Source organism: Heterodontus francisci, chromosome 6 (genome assembly GCF_036365525.1).
Source record: "Heterodontus francisci isolate sHetFra1 chromosome 6, sHetFra1.hap1, whole genome shotgun sequence".
Classification (NCBI taxonomy): Eukaryota; Metazoa; Chordata; class Chondrichthyes; order Heterodontiformes; family Heterodontidae; genus Heterodontus; species Heterodontus francisci.
Window position 1 is genome coordinate 20,235,326 of NC_090376.1, and position 14,801 is coordinate 20,250,126.

Here is a 14,801-nt window from a genome sequence, read left to right on the forward strand (position 1 = left end):
GCTTTACAGCCAATGAAATACTTTTGAAGTGTAGTCGCTGTTGTTAATGTATGGAGCTGATTTGTGCACAGCAAGCTCCCACAAAAAGTGATGTGAAATGGTCAGATAATCTATTTTCGTGATGATTGAGGGACAAATATTGACCAGGACGCCGGGTAGAACTCTGCTGCTCTTCTTCGAAATAGTGTCATGTGACCTTGAGAGAGCCGACGGAGTGTTGGTTTAACACCTTGTCCTTCCATGCGCCCCTCCCCCACCACAGTGCTGCACTCCATCAATACTCCATTGGAGTGTCAGCCTGGATTTTGTGCTCAACTCTCTGGATTGGGAATTGAACTCTCAACCTTCTGACTCAGAGGCAAGACTGGTACCCACTGAGCCATGGCTAACAATGGAGCAGCTTCTCGATGTGCAATTTACCCGCTCTTCACCAGTTAACCATGAGCCTGACGATGACGCGTTATTCGACTAGCGTTGAATACCTCAATGCATGACTCTCTTCCTTCCTGCAGGTTTGAGAGGAGCCATGGCCTTTGCTCTCGCCATTCGAGACACCGCCACCTACGCTAGGCAGATGATGTTCACCACCACCCTGCTTATTGTCTTTTTCACGGTCTGGGTCTTCGGTGGAGGCACCACGCCGACGTTGTCATGGTTACGGATCAGGTCAGCATCTAATGCCATTCTTAAAAAAAAAAAAAAAAGTTTCTCTCTGGTTTTTCTTGTGTGCTGTGCTGCACTTTGTGACACAAATAGCTCTCTCAACCGATCGAGTAGGAGATCATCTTGTTAGATCTGTCAGTGCCGCTAAAGTTGTTTGCTTTTCAGATTTTCTACATGGGGCAAGCACCACATCGTCACTTCCCATGTGTATCCAGCTAAGGTTGGGAACTTAGAATCATAAAGCGCAGAAATAGGCCATTGTGCCTGTGCTGCCTCTCTGAAAGAGCCACCCAATTAGTCCCACTCCCTTGCTCGTCCCCCAGAGCCCTGCAAAGTTTTCCATTTTAAGTAGAGATCCAACTCCATTTTGCAAGTTACTATTGAACCTGATCCACCACCCTTTCAGGCAGTGCATTCCAGATCGTTGACACCTTGCAGTGATTTTTTTTTTTTAAAAGGTTTCTGCCACTGTATGTTTCATGATTTGCTCCACAAGCCACTCAACAGCCATGTGCATGATTTGTGTAAGATTTTTCCTCCTTCCTTCAAATAAGGCGACATGCCTTGTTTCCTGTCTCTTCAGATAGCCTTGAGCACAGTTCCTTGACTGAACAGCAGATGGGGGTAAAAGCTAAAACTATTGTCAGAAGCTACAGTTCATCTGTCGAGTTTGGCTGTTTAATTTCGGTGAAGATGTTTTCATGCAAAATCAGCGCAGACTACCATATCATTTTTGCCTGCTTATAGATTTAAAGGTATTTTAATTTGATTGGAATCTTTGAGAGGCAAGTCCCTATTTATATGTTGCAAATTACAAATTTGGCTTTCGCTCTGCTTTTAATCCCGGACTGGGTACTTGGCAAATTTTTCATTGCTTTTTGCTATACTACCTTCAAAAATGTATGGTAAATTGGTATATTGAAATGTAACCTCCGTTGCTCTGATTTTCATGTCTTCACTTCTCTTGATCGGCCCTTCGACAAACTACACCCAATTTGGGTGTATCCTTATCACTTCATGGTTTAACTCCTCCTCTGGGTGTTATTTTTGCACCAAGGACCTTTGCCCTGCTTTTGGCTCCTCAATACGAGGCAGTTTGGTAACTGAACCTTGAGAAATAAAGTAGAACTTGGGGCAATTTTCAGCTACTGCATGCATACCAAATTTACCTTACAGTGGGTGTAGTTTTTGCACCACACATACACTGGGTGCACCTTTGCCTTGAAGATCCGAAGTATGAAGATGGATGGTCTGCGAAACAGCAATAGTTCATTTATGGAGTCGTCATTCCTTTACTGAAGATCGGATTAACACTCTATTTATGTGTGAAGTCCTTTGGAAATGGTTCCATGAACAGCCCAGTTACCCAGGTTTTTACCCCCTTTTGTATTGAGGGGTCGATTCCACAACAACAATTTGCTGTTATATAGCAGCTATCACATCCCAAGGCGCTTCACAGGAGGGATATCAAACAAAATTTGATGTGAAATGTTAGGATAGGTAACCAAAAGCTTGGTTTTCAGGAACGTCTTAAAAGAGGAGAGTGGGGTGTAGAGTTTAAAGGGTGGGAATTCCAGACTTTAGGGACTTGGCAGCTGAAGGCTTGGCATGCAGTTGTGCACGATTTATTCTGCTTTAGCAGGTTTGTAGTGGAGTTGGCCCTGACTGGGTGAAACCCAGATGTTGAGAGGCCCATGGTGCTGGAACCCCACTATACTCAGCAATAAAGCAGCTTGCATTTGTTGAGAAGGTGCTGATGGGATGAGGGAGTGGAAACAAATGTACCTGTTTATTGTGTAAATTGATGGTTAGTCTGATGGTAGTTGAACCTGATGGCTGCTTTCTTTGCTGTTATCAAAAAGCAGCATTTAGACGACGAGCTGCTTTCTTGGCTCTGGTGGTGATTGGCCATTGTTTGAGTCCAGCTAACGCACTGCGGGTTTTATACCTGCATCAGGGGATGGCTGAGGAACCTTGGAGTTCACACACCAGCCTTTCACCTATGGGGCCAAAGCTAACCAGGGTGACTACTGAATGTTTCCCCTTTCTGTTGGCTATTTGAAGTCGCCTATTTGTGAAAAGATTTTCTCAAACCTTCTAGTTAAGGCAGAATGGGTCCCCAGTACAAAACGGCCCCTCTACTTTCCCACAGATTGGCACTAGATTGGCAGGTTCACTCAGAGGGGCAGAAGGCTGGCTAAGGTGAGATTGGAAAATGTCACATCACTGTTGTAGAGAGGTTCTTCTGAGGTTAGGGATGAGACACATACTTGGGGCAACTCTGCATCTCACTGTTAGACCTGACCTGGGAGTGTTTGATGCTGATGCTGGGGGTCCAAGATCTTGTACTGCCCAGCACTAAAATTTCTCAACTCGAGCATTTTCTCATTTCTTTATACAGAGTCTAATAGAGTATTACAAATACTTAAAGAGGAAAATTCTGCTGGGCTATGGGTAAAGAGCAGGGGAGTGACACTAATTGGTGCTCATTCAGAGAACCACCATGGGAACAATGGGTGGAATGGCCTCCTTCAAAGCTCTGTGATTCAATGATTATATAATGCGTTTTCAAGTGTGTTACTTCCTAGATACCACCCCTAGCGAGGCTTTGGCGGGTGCCTTGGGTGGGAGTGTGATGACTGGCTATTGTCCCAGTATGGAGGGAGGCTATTTAAAAAAAAAACTCAAATTGAAGGGGCAAAAAGAAAGAAGCAGCAGCAGAAATGGACAAAAAAAATTCACAACAATTGCAATCTTTATCCATTTTTTTTTCATTAATATGTATGGATAGTCAAGTTCCCTCTTAAGAGTTTACAGTTTACTAGGCAGTAGTGTCTGCAGCTTTTCTAAGCCAGTCGCCAGGGGCTGCGAGGTAGGTGGCTACAGAATTGTGCTGAGGTAATTCTGACCATCCGTTCTTGTGCCATACCCCCCTTCAGAGTTGGTGACGACGTTTCGTCGGCAGAGGATCTGGCTGATGACCACTGGAGCTACTTCAGGTGACGCACAAGCTGGCTTCAGTCTGCGTGCTAAATTAACACCATTCCTTTTTCCAGTGTCAGCTAATTCTTGAACTTCCTCTAATCCAGATTTGAACAGCTTCTTGCGTTTCTGGCTTTTCCGAATGCATTTAAAAAAAAAAAAATCTGATTTCTGTACTTTTTCCAGGCCTGTGTGCTATATAGGTTTACTTTATCCTAATGTGAGTAGGCTACTTGTCATTTTTCTCCTCAATTAGTGCAAAGAATTTCCCACAGCTGCCTCGCAGTCTTTGTCCCGTATGTCAACATGCTGTGCTGAGTTTCTCTTTGTCTTTGCTTTCCCTGTGAGTAGGTTTGATTTCTGAATGGTGAGGTCTGTTAATTGACGTATTGGGTTGGGTTTTTTTTCCCCTCTAAAGAGAATGGAACAAGGAGCTTATCAGGGAGCGAGAATCCACATTATAAAGCAAATCAACCCTTCACCGCCCCCCCTCCCCCAACCAATTCCCCCTGCAGTGATTGTTTCTATAGCAACACATGCAAACACAAGAAATGATGCTCAAGAGAAATTAACTTGCAGAGCAATGAAAGGAGTAAGAAGGAGAATCAATCCAAAATATGAGCTATGAGGGTTGGAGAAACTCTCATCTGTCATCGCCTCATCAACATCATCCTCAATCAGCAGGAGGTGGTGGTGAGGCAGTAAAAGGTGTTTGAGTAAAAATAACTGTGCTTCACCCAATGAACCTGTGAGGAGAATCCTGTCTGTTCGTGTAAGTACACAATAGCTGCTGGTTTCAATTTTGAACCACTAAATTTGTGCCTGTTGTCTTCTGCCCTTCTGTTCCTCATTTCCTCTCTTCCCCCTCTCCCAAATTTCACTTCTGCAGTTGGAGACTCATGTTAGCATTCTGATACCATTCTACATGTGTTGGCCCAGAAAGAATATATTTGGGAGATTAGTGATGGGTGAGGAGGGGAGCGATCAGTGTTAAGCCTGATCAGTTCATATCTAACACCCACATGTCCACCATCCAGCTTATCAGGAGCAAGGGTGGAATTGTGTTTTGAAGGTGGCTGTCCTGGAAGCTTGAGGTGGGGGGCAGCAATCACTGCCAGGGGGGCCCCGGATTTCCCCCAAAGAAAGGACTACCCTTCCCTGCCCCCCCCCCCCTCCTCCCACTAGGAGGTCACTGGATTTTACCTGGCAGTGTCACCCCACAGTAGTGGGCCCCTCCCCCTTCCATTAAATTGAGGCAGAGGTGGGAAGAGGGCATTAATTGAGGCCACTTAAGGGCCTTGCTTTTTATTCTTTCTTGTAATGTGGGTGTCGCTGGCAAGGCCAGCATTTGTTGCCTATCCCTAATTGTCCTTGACAACTGAGCGAAATGGCCCTAGCAGGCCAGAGGGCAGTTAATAGTCAACCACATTGCTGTGGATCTGGAGTCACATGTCGGCCAGACCAGGTAAGGATGGCAGATTTCCTTCCCTAAAAGGACATCAGTGAACCAGATGGGTTTTTACAACAATCAACAATGGTTTCATGGCACCATTATTGAGACTAGCTTTCAATTCCAAATTTGTTTAATTAATTAACTTAATTAAATTTAAATCCCACCAACTGCCATCCTGAGGGCATTAGCCTGGGCCTCTGGATTACTAGTCCAGTGACAGTACCATTATGCCAGCATTTCTCCCTCAATTGGCGCGGGCGGGCAGGTTGTCCTTGACCTTCCCCATCATGGAATAAATTAGAAGGTGTTGGGAAGGCAACGGGCACGCCACCCCCACTTTCTGACGCAATTTTATAGGTCACCCTGCCTCCGTTCCCATCCCCAGGGGGCCCATATAATTCATCCCCAAGATTCTGAAAGGGCTTGGCAGGGTAGATGCTGAGAGAATGTTTCACCTTGTGGGGAACTTTGGAACTAGGGTGCATAGTTTCCGAATAAGGGGCCGCCCACTTAAGGCGGAGATGAGAAATTTTTTCTGAGTTGTGAATCTTTGGAATTCTGTACCCCAGAGAGCTGTGGAGGCTGATTCATTGAATATATTCAAGACTGAAATAGAGAGATTCTTGAACTATAGGGAAGTGAAGTCTTATTGGGAATAGGTAGGCAAGTGGAGTTGAGGCCAAGATCAGATCAGCCCTGATCTTATTGAATGGGAGAGTGGGGCCATATGGCCCCATCCTACTCCTATTTCTTGTTTTCTTAAACCTTAGTTAACTTAATTTTCACCCTAGCTTGAGAATCACTGGGTCATTTGTAAATAACTCTCCATCACCAAACTGGTTCAGATACAATTGGCACAGACCAGGGATCAAACATGCATACTTTCTGGTCTTTATAGCTGAATCCCACTGAGCTATTCAAGATTGGGCGGCGCAGTGGTTAGCACCGCAGCCTCACAGCTCCAGCGACCCGGGTTCAGTTCTGGGTACTGCCTGTGTGGAGTTTGCAAGTTCTCCCTGTGACCGCTTGGGTTTCCTCCCACAGCCAAAGACTTGCAGGTTGTTAGGTAAATTGGCCATTGTAAATTGCCCCTAGCGTAGGTAAGTGGTAGGAGAATGGTGGGGATGTGGTAGGAATATGGGATTAATGTAGGATTAGTATAAATGGGTGGTTGTTGGTCAGCACAGACTCGGTGGTCCAATGGGCCTGTTTCAGTTCTGTATCTCTAAATAAATAAATAAATTTAAAAAAAAATAAAGATCCTTGACCTATGTTTAAGATTTGATGGAGCTAGAGTAGAATTAATTACTTTTTTGTTATTGGAAAACCATTGTACAAAGTAGAGGAACTGGCAGTGGAAGCCACCTTCCTTTCTTTCCCATGTATCTTATTGGGCAGAGTGGAAAAATGAATGAGGCAGTGGACAGACTGAGACTAGTCAATAGAATTGTTGGCATTTTGAGGATAGCCCTGCCTCTGAAGACAATATAAGCATAGTCATTGAAAGTGGAGGCAGTGGATGTTCTGACAAATGCAGACCAGCAGTGCGGATTATCTGTTTTTCTAAATTTATTTAGCACATGGGTGTCGCTGGCCAGGTCAACATTTATTACCCACCCTAATTATCTTCAAGAAGATGGTGGTGAACTGCTGCCTTGAATTGCTTCAGTCCCATATGATGAAGGTACATCCACAATGCTGTTAGATATGGGATTCCAGGATTTTGACTCAGTGATGACAAAGAAACGGTAATATATCTCCAAGTCAGGATGGTGTTCCCATGCACCTGTCCCCCTTGTCCGTCTAGGTGGTGGTCATCTGGTGTGGGTGCTGCATCTATTGCCCGTTGCAAGTTCCCCTCAGAAAGGTTGGTGGTGAGGGAGTAGCTGTGGTAACGATGCTCCCATGCTGGATTTGGACTTTCTGGCTTGTACAAACCTCCCTTAAAACTGTTAGGCAGAGAATGGCCAGCCCACAACAAGGTAGCAGATTGAACCGATGAAACAACTGCACGTGCCTCTTCAGTCATTTTACCAGTTCTGGCCACTGTAGAATTGTTCCTGCAAAATGAATGCGATGGATTCCACACCAGCAAGATCCCGAGGCAAAATTACAGATCCGCTGCTTGAACCAGTTCTGCAATATAAATTATTTTCGGGAGGTCTAGGAGGCATTAAACCTGGCGAGAAAATTTGCAGGGCTACGGGGACTGGAACTAGCTGAGTTGCTCTTGCAGAGAGCTGGTACACACACAATGGGCCGAAAGGCCTCCTTTTGTTCTGTAACCACTCTATGATTCTGTAGTGCGGCAGATACTAAACTTTCCCCTCAGGGAGTCAATTGATTAATGGGATAACATCTGTCAGCAAGAGTCCTATGTTGAGTGAGTTTGAGCCTTCTCAATGTTGTTCCTGATGGCCGTCAATCTACAGCCCATAATTTGGCAGCGTCACCCAGACTAGCCCAAGGAACAGTGGTATGGACAAGATTGCAATGCTGGTGCATTCTGAGTGCTCTTCTGAGGTTTAGTTTAGTTTAGAGATACAGCACGGAAACAGGCCCTTCGGCCCACCGAGTCTGTGCCGACCATCAACTACCCATTTATACTAATCCTACACTAATCCCATATTCCTACCACATCCCCACCTGTCCCTATATTTCCCTACCACCTACCTATACTAGGGGCAATTTATAATGGCCAATTTACCTATCAACCGGCAAGTCTTTTGGCATGTGGGAGGAAACCGGAGCACCCGGGGGAAACCCACGCAGACACAGGGAGAACTTGCAAACTCCACACAGGCTTTACCCGGAATTGAACCCGGATCGCTGGAGCTGTGAGGCTGTGGTGCTAACCACTGCGCCACTGTGCTGCCACTGTGGTACAGAGTGGGAAGCGGCTTTGCTCTGCATCCAACTGTGCTGTCCCCGAGTTGGGAGATTTTAACAAATAGGGTGCCCGAAATGGAAACTGATCAATCTGCCAGTACTAACATCTCTTCACCTCCAATAAGCATAAAAGCAGTTTAAGCAATGAAAATGAATGACAATGTGGGCCTCAGTTTAGAGTGAGTGTGGTGTGGTAACTATGCCTATCATTAGAGCAGAAAAGCATTATTCTGGCATTATTCCAGTGGCTTGTTCCCAGCTCATTTTAGTTTTTGGAACGCGTGACCTGGAAGGGAAGCTAGTGTAACCCATCAGCTTGCATTAGGAGGTGCCTGTGCTGTTTGTAACACTGTACCAGTATTTGGATGAAACCAAGCATGCCCTGACTTGTTCAGCTTCACAAGCATTTCCTGGCAGCTCGAAGATAAGCTGAGAGTCATCACTGAAATCCTGCACTGTTTTCTGGATTCTTTAATTCTTCAAATGTAAATCAATCCCTAATGCACCTCTTAATGCAAGCTGAATTAAGTGAGCTGTTATGTCAGAGGCTGCATTGTGCAGTGAATACACTTGAGCACAACTCACTTTGGGAGTTGGGGTGTTTTCAACATGCTTTGCACTTATATCAACTGTATAAAAAAACTTCTACCAATTTTTAATACTAAATTCCTTGGAGTAACAAGGGAAATACTGTGTCGTGGAGCATTTTACTTCAAATTTAGTATCAAAATGTTGTTTCATTTTTATATTGATAAAAATTACATTAGGGCAAAAGGAGAGTCAGCAGCTCTGAGCTGCTGGGAAGATGGGTGCAGGGAGCTCATTCTCCTATTTCTTCCCACTCTGAAGCTTGCAGAGTGAAACCCATATTTTCTGTTTACGTGCTGCTGCTGTTCCCAAAATGCAGTGTTCTGCAGAGCTGACCCTTTTAAAGTCCTGCTTTCCTCTCCATCTTCTTAAATAGGGGCCATAAATATAAGATGGGCCCTAATAAATGCAATAGGGAATTCAGGAGAAACTTCTGTAACCAGAGAGTGGTTAGAATTTGGGACTCACTGCCACAAGGAGTATTTGAGGTAAATTATGTAGATTAGTGGAAAGCTAGAATAATACATGAAGGAAAAAGGAATAGAAGGATATATTGATGGGGTTAGATGAAGAATGAGAGGAGGCTCAAGTAGAGTATAAACACTGCATGGGCCTGTTGAGCCCAGTGACCTGATTGATGCTGTGAATCCTATGCACTGCTGTCATCAAAGTGTTGACTTTTGATAAGGAAAGGAAAGAAAAGTCTTGGCCATAATTTTACATTGAGGCAGTGACCCCACCCACCAGCTCAAAAGTCAGAGGAGCGCCTGCCTCCACCGGGCCTGGAAGCCACACTGCAGTTTTGTGCAGCCCAGGGCCTTAATTGGCCTTGGTCAGGACTTTTGCCCCTCTGAGGCAGGAGGTCCCGCCTGCAAGAGCTGCTGGCCAATCAAAGACCAGCAGCTCTTCACTCCCAACAGCGCCACCGAGAGTGGTGCCCACTGCTGGGTCTGCACCCAGCAAGAAGCAGATGATGGTCGACTCCCTTCAGGTAGGTAAGTGGGGTTCAGGCCTTGCCGGGAACAATCGGCTTGGCCTGGCGAGGGAGATGAGAGTTGGAGAGCAGAGCAAGCAGGGTAGTTTTAGCGGGGGCGGTCAGTGCTGCTGGGGGAGAGGTTGGGGGGGGGCCTTCATGGGACACAAGGTGAGGAGGGCCCCCAAAGACCACCCCCCACCTAGCTTTTCTGGGCGGCCTGCTCAGGTGCTTAATTGGCCACAAGAGCCTCAATTGATCTCTGGCAGGTGGGTCATTTGCTGCCTCCTCCACCGCTGGTAAAATAGCAGCAGGGGTGGCTGGTAGGCGACTGGAACGGCACCCCCTGCCTCCCATTTGATTCTAGGTCCACCCCTCCTCCCCACCTCCCAGCCGCTCCCAAAGTGGGGTAGGGGTGTAAAATTCTGGCCCTTGCATTTATATAGCACCTTTGACAACCTATAAACAGATCAGTTTTGTTGGTTGAGGGATAAATATTGGCCAGAACACCTGGGAGAATTCTCCTGCTCTTGGAAATAGTGGCATGGGATCTTTCATGTCCACCCGAGAGGCAGATCCTTGGTTTAATATTTCAGTAATAGAGAGTAAGCAAGGGGCTAATTAGCATGCGGAACCTAGAGTAATTAACATCAGAGAAAAAAATATTAGAGAAACTTAAGGGACTAAAAGCCGACAGATCCCCAGGACCTGATGGCCTACATCCTGGGATTCTAAAATGGGTAGCTGCAGAGAAAGTGGGTGCACTGGTTATGATTTTCCAAAATTCTCTAGATTCTAGAATAGTCCCAATGGATTGGAAGTTAGTAAATGTAACACACTATTCAAAAAAAGGGGGAGAGAAAACGGGGAACTACAGTTAGCTTGACATCAGTCATCAGGAAAATGCTGGAATCTATTATTAAAGAAGTCTTAACAATGCTGTTTAAAAAATCATAGCATGATCAGACAGAGTCGCCATGGTTTTACGAAGGGCAAATCATGTTTGACAAATTTATTAGAGTTTTTTGAGGATGCAATTAGTAGACTAGATAAGATGAGCCTGTAGATGTAATATAATTGGATTTCCAAAAGGCATTCGTAAAGTTACCATATAAAAGGTTAATACAGAAGATAAGGGCTCATAGAGTTGGGGTAACATATTAGCTCGAATGGAGGATTGCTGAACGGGCAGGGAGTAGGGATAAATGGGGCATTTTCAGGTTGGCAGGCTGTAACTAGTGGAGTGCTGCAAGAATCAGTGCTGGGGCCTCAGCTACTTGCAATCTATATTCCTATTAAGGAGACTGAGTAGTGTATTCAGGTTTGCTGATGATTCAAAGCTAGGTGGGAATGTAAACTGTAAAGAGAAGACTAAGAGGCTGCAAAGAGATATAGGCAGGTTAAGTGAGCAGGCAACAAGATGGCAGATGGAATACAATGTCAGGACCTGGAAACAGTCCTGTCTTCTGTTTCCCACCTTTTGAGGCAAAAATTTAGCCCAATGTTTCCCTCCTGGTGTCCTCTTGCTCTGTAGTGAGATTTCCTTGTGCTAGAAGCATGGAATTGGTCTTAATAACACTTAATCTCATTCCTCCCTGCAGGCTCACCCAGATTACAGGGAAATTATAGACCTGCATTAGTAAATTACATTTGTCCAAAAAGCATCAGATTAGAAGGACTACCTATTCCAAACAACAGGAAATTGAGAGCAGTTGGACGTAGAGCTGCATGTGCTTTTGTGTCTCAAATTCATTTGTGCATTGCTTTATGTGTCTGAGTCTGATTTAAAAATGCACCATGCCACAGTCTCTACTTGGTTAGGGTTAACCTTATACATGGCAGTGAACTTGCAGTCTGATCTTAGACTACACAGAGTGCGATACACATACACAAACTAAATGATCTGAGGGGGCTTCAAAAGAAAGGTCCCAGCCACCACAAAATGCCTTTTGCTATTCACAGAGAGGGTAAGTTAACTTCTCCTTTATCTTCAGTAATGTCTGGGGAAGTGTCAGCATTCCACAGGAGTGTTCAAAATTGGGAACCGCTTGCTTCAAAGATCCTGCTGTTCACTGCAAGCTACAGGAGAAGTTCATTCTGCAGCACGAACTGAATCAGTTCTAGTATAAAATGTTTCTCAAATACATTTTCATCTTGAATATTTATTAAAAATTGGGGTTTTAAATTTTCAAAATAAGTGATGCAGTCACCTTCCCACTTTACCAATCACATTGTCTCGTCTTCCAAGTGAGAAATTTGGCAGCTTGTCTTACTTAAAACTGTAGCTGCGGCCCTTATTTAGAAACTTTTCGAAGCTGCATCTCACAATTCTTGTGCAGTGGTCAGAGAGATGGAGATATTGCAAACTAGCCTTTATTTTGATATACTGTTTGTCTCCTTACTTTTTTTTTTTCTTTCTCTCTCTCTCTCTCTCTTTCAGAGTCGGAGTTGATCCAGATCAGGATCCGGCTCCCAACGCTGACAGTTTCCAAGTGATGCAAGGTGTAAGTAATCGGGGAGCAATAACCAAATTTTGCTATGGGCCAATGGACTTCTAATTTAGGAGTTGCTGAATATTGTTTCATTTGACCTAATATTATACTTGTGGAGAATTTCTTTTTAATCCAAGAGTGAGACCTCTTTTTTCTGTAATAAAAGCAAAATTAACAGCAGAATAGATTACCATTCACTGAGGGTCGAAAATTTGGTCTATTTAAATTTACTGTGGCTCCTTTGATGCTTTTATGAGTGTTGCATTTTCTTTAATTCCCAGCATTCGGCAGCACTGTACTCCGATAATGCTCTGATAGGCAAGGTTTACCCTATTCTGGCTGTGATTTAGAAAGAACTAGACTGTAACAGAATAGATTGTGTTAACTTTTTTTTTGACAGTTTTCATCTGGCGTTGCATCATGGTTGTTCGCATTGTACGCAGCAGAGCGCTGTCTGTGGGCATTTTCGTTTTAACTGAATACTTTTCTAAGAAATACTGAACAAAGGAATCAAGAGCAGCCTTGCAACCATAATGATTCATTTGAGTTGGATTTGAATCCAAGATTCAGCTGAACTTCCTGTCCGAGCTTTCCTTAAGTGCAGTGTTTGCTCACTAACATTCCATCGAAGTTTGCAATCGCCAGCATTGTTTTCCTGAGGCCCACTGCAGTGGGTATGCTGCAAGATTGTCCACCAAGGTGTGATGGCAAGCAGATCGTTGGCTGTCATTCCCCATCAACAGTGGCTGGTGGAAACATTTAGTCCTACAGTTGTTGCTTTTTATTCTTTATTCAGTTCATTCATTCTTGAGATATGAGTGTCGCTGACCAGGTTGGTTTTGATTGCCCATCCTGTGTTTGCCTTGCCACCCAGTGGCTTGCTAAGGCAGTTAAGAGTCATTCACACTGTTATAAGCCAGACCAGATAAAAATAGCAGGTTTTCTTCCCTGAAGGACATGAGTGATGTTTTACAAAGAACAACTACAAAGTAGAAGGATTGGAGGAGGTGATGAAAGAAACAGTTTGAAGATTGAGGGGTGATCTAATCGAAGTACTTAAAATTATCAAGGGTTTTGCTGGAGTTGATACAAAGAAACTATTTCTTATGGTCGGGAAATCCAGAACAAGGGGACCATAATCCTAAAGTTAGAGCCTAGCTAGTTAGGAGGGAAATCAGGAAGCACTTTTTTCCATTCAAAGGGTACTGGATCAATTAAAATTTTTGTGACTGAGATGGATAGGTTTTTGTTAAGTAAAGGGATCCAGGGATATGGAAGGATAAATTTAAGTTAAGGTACAGATCAGCCATGAAACAGGCTAGAGGGGCTCCTGTTCCTGTCAGGTAGGTTAAGAGGTGGCTTTTGAAAGTGGTGGGAAATGTAGTTTTAAGAAGCAAGTTTGAGCACTCGGGCATGCTGATTAAAGCACTTGCCACTGTTGGGCAGCAGTCCAGTCGAATCAAGTAAACCAAAAGTTTTGTGGTTTTTGAAGTTATCTTTGTGGCAATTTCCTCCTGGTTACATTGCCCATCTGGGCATGTCAGAATAATACTGGCTAATATTCCTCACTTCATTGGAGTTCATCTTGACCTGATGGGCTAGATTTCATTTTCACATCAGTACCGAGGTCACACTCATTACAGAGTGGTGTTGAACCTCTTGTACGTAACAGCATTAAGTTTCACCTTTTTAATATGAACACAGTTAATTGGAATATATTTATGATGCATTGGTTATCACCTGTATCTGTGGTGCTGTACCAGTACTGAGGACAAATAGCTGTAAATAACACCAGGTATTGAAGTGACTATCTCCTATCTCTTGAACTGTTCAACCGTCACCACTGATAAACTGGTTGATCTAATTTTTGGGACCTTGCAGCTCACACTTTAGTTGACTACACTTCCTGTATGAGGCCCTTTGGGATGACCTGAGGATGTTAAAAGGCAAGATTATCATTCCCTTTTTCCTACCGTCCCTCCCTCCCCAGTGTCAGCATCTACCATTCCCAACTCTGGTACGGTGTAGCCATTTGCTATAGGAAGGCAGTGGCGCAAAATCCCAGAATCATCTGAGACCCAAACACAGTGATGGGAGAGGGAGCGGGTCGAGAAACTGTTGGGAATTTCAGGATGATTGAGGTCATAGGGCTACAATAGTCATCCTATCTACGATCTATCTAAATTAATTGCTGGATTTGCAGTGAGTCTGTCTGGCTGTTAGATTATGTGCGTATGTGATATATATGCACATATAGATTCATACATATGTTCTCACTTAGTCTGGTAGAAAAGCTATCTGTTGCTGCCCTTTTGTGATCATCAGAGGCCAATGGCTAAGTGTTTGGTTATTTTTGTTACAATATAGCTCCGATGCATTGCCAAGTTAGAACTTTAAGCTAACTCTGTGGTTAAATGATCAGAATATTTTTCATGTCGTGTTTCTTGTCCATTCCTAATTGCCCTTAAGTAAATGGTGGTGAGCTGCCGCCTTGAACCACTGCAATCCACATGGTGAAGGTACTGCTGTTAGGTCGGGAGTTCCAGGACTTTGGCCCAACGATGATAAGGAGTGATATATTTTCCAAGTCGGGATGGTGTGTGATCCCAGAGTTTATTTCCATGTGGGATGTGATGGGAGTACATGTCATTTTGCAGCAGTGGAAACCTGATTAGAGATTCAGTTTTTGAGTTATGGGAAAATTGAGCCCGGAATTCAGAGGGGACAACATGTCCTCGACCTGCTCTTAATTTCTAGTTGC

The 14,801-nt window shown here is 44.2% G+C and overlaps 1 protein-coding gene across 2 annotated transcripts in view; it reads left to right on the plus strand.

Annotated features, from left to right (window-relative positions):
- slc9a7 (solute carrier family 9 member 7) overlaps window positions 1–14,801 on the plus strand; it is a 135,126-nt gene that overhangs the window by 90,471 nt on the left and 29,854 nt on the right. The window contains exons 12-14 of one of the 2 annotated variants that reach the window (XM_068033246.1): window positions 513–666; window positions 3,603–3,662; window positions 11,989–12,052. In XM_068033246.1, the coding sequence (XP_067889347.1) occupies window positions 513–666; window positions 3,603–3,662; window positions 11,989–12,052 (278 nt within the window). The remainder of the gene's footprint in view (window positions 1–512; window positions 667–3,602; window positions 3,663–11,988; window positions 12,053–14,801) is intronic. The other variant, XM_068033247.1, reaches the window with a different exon arrangement.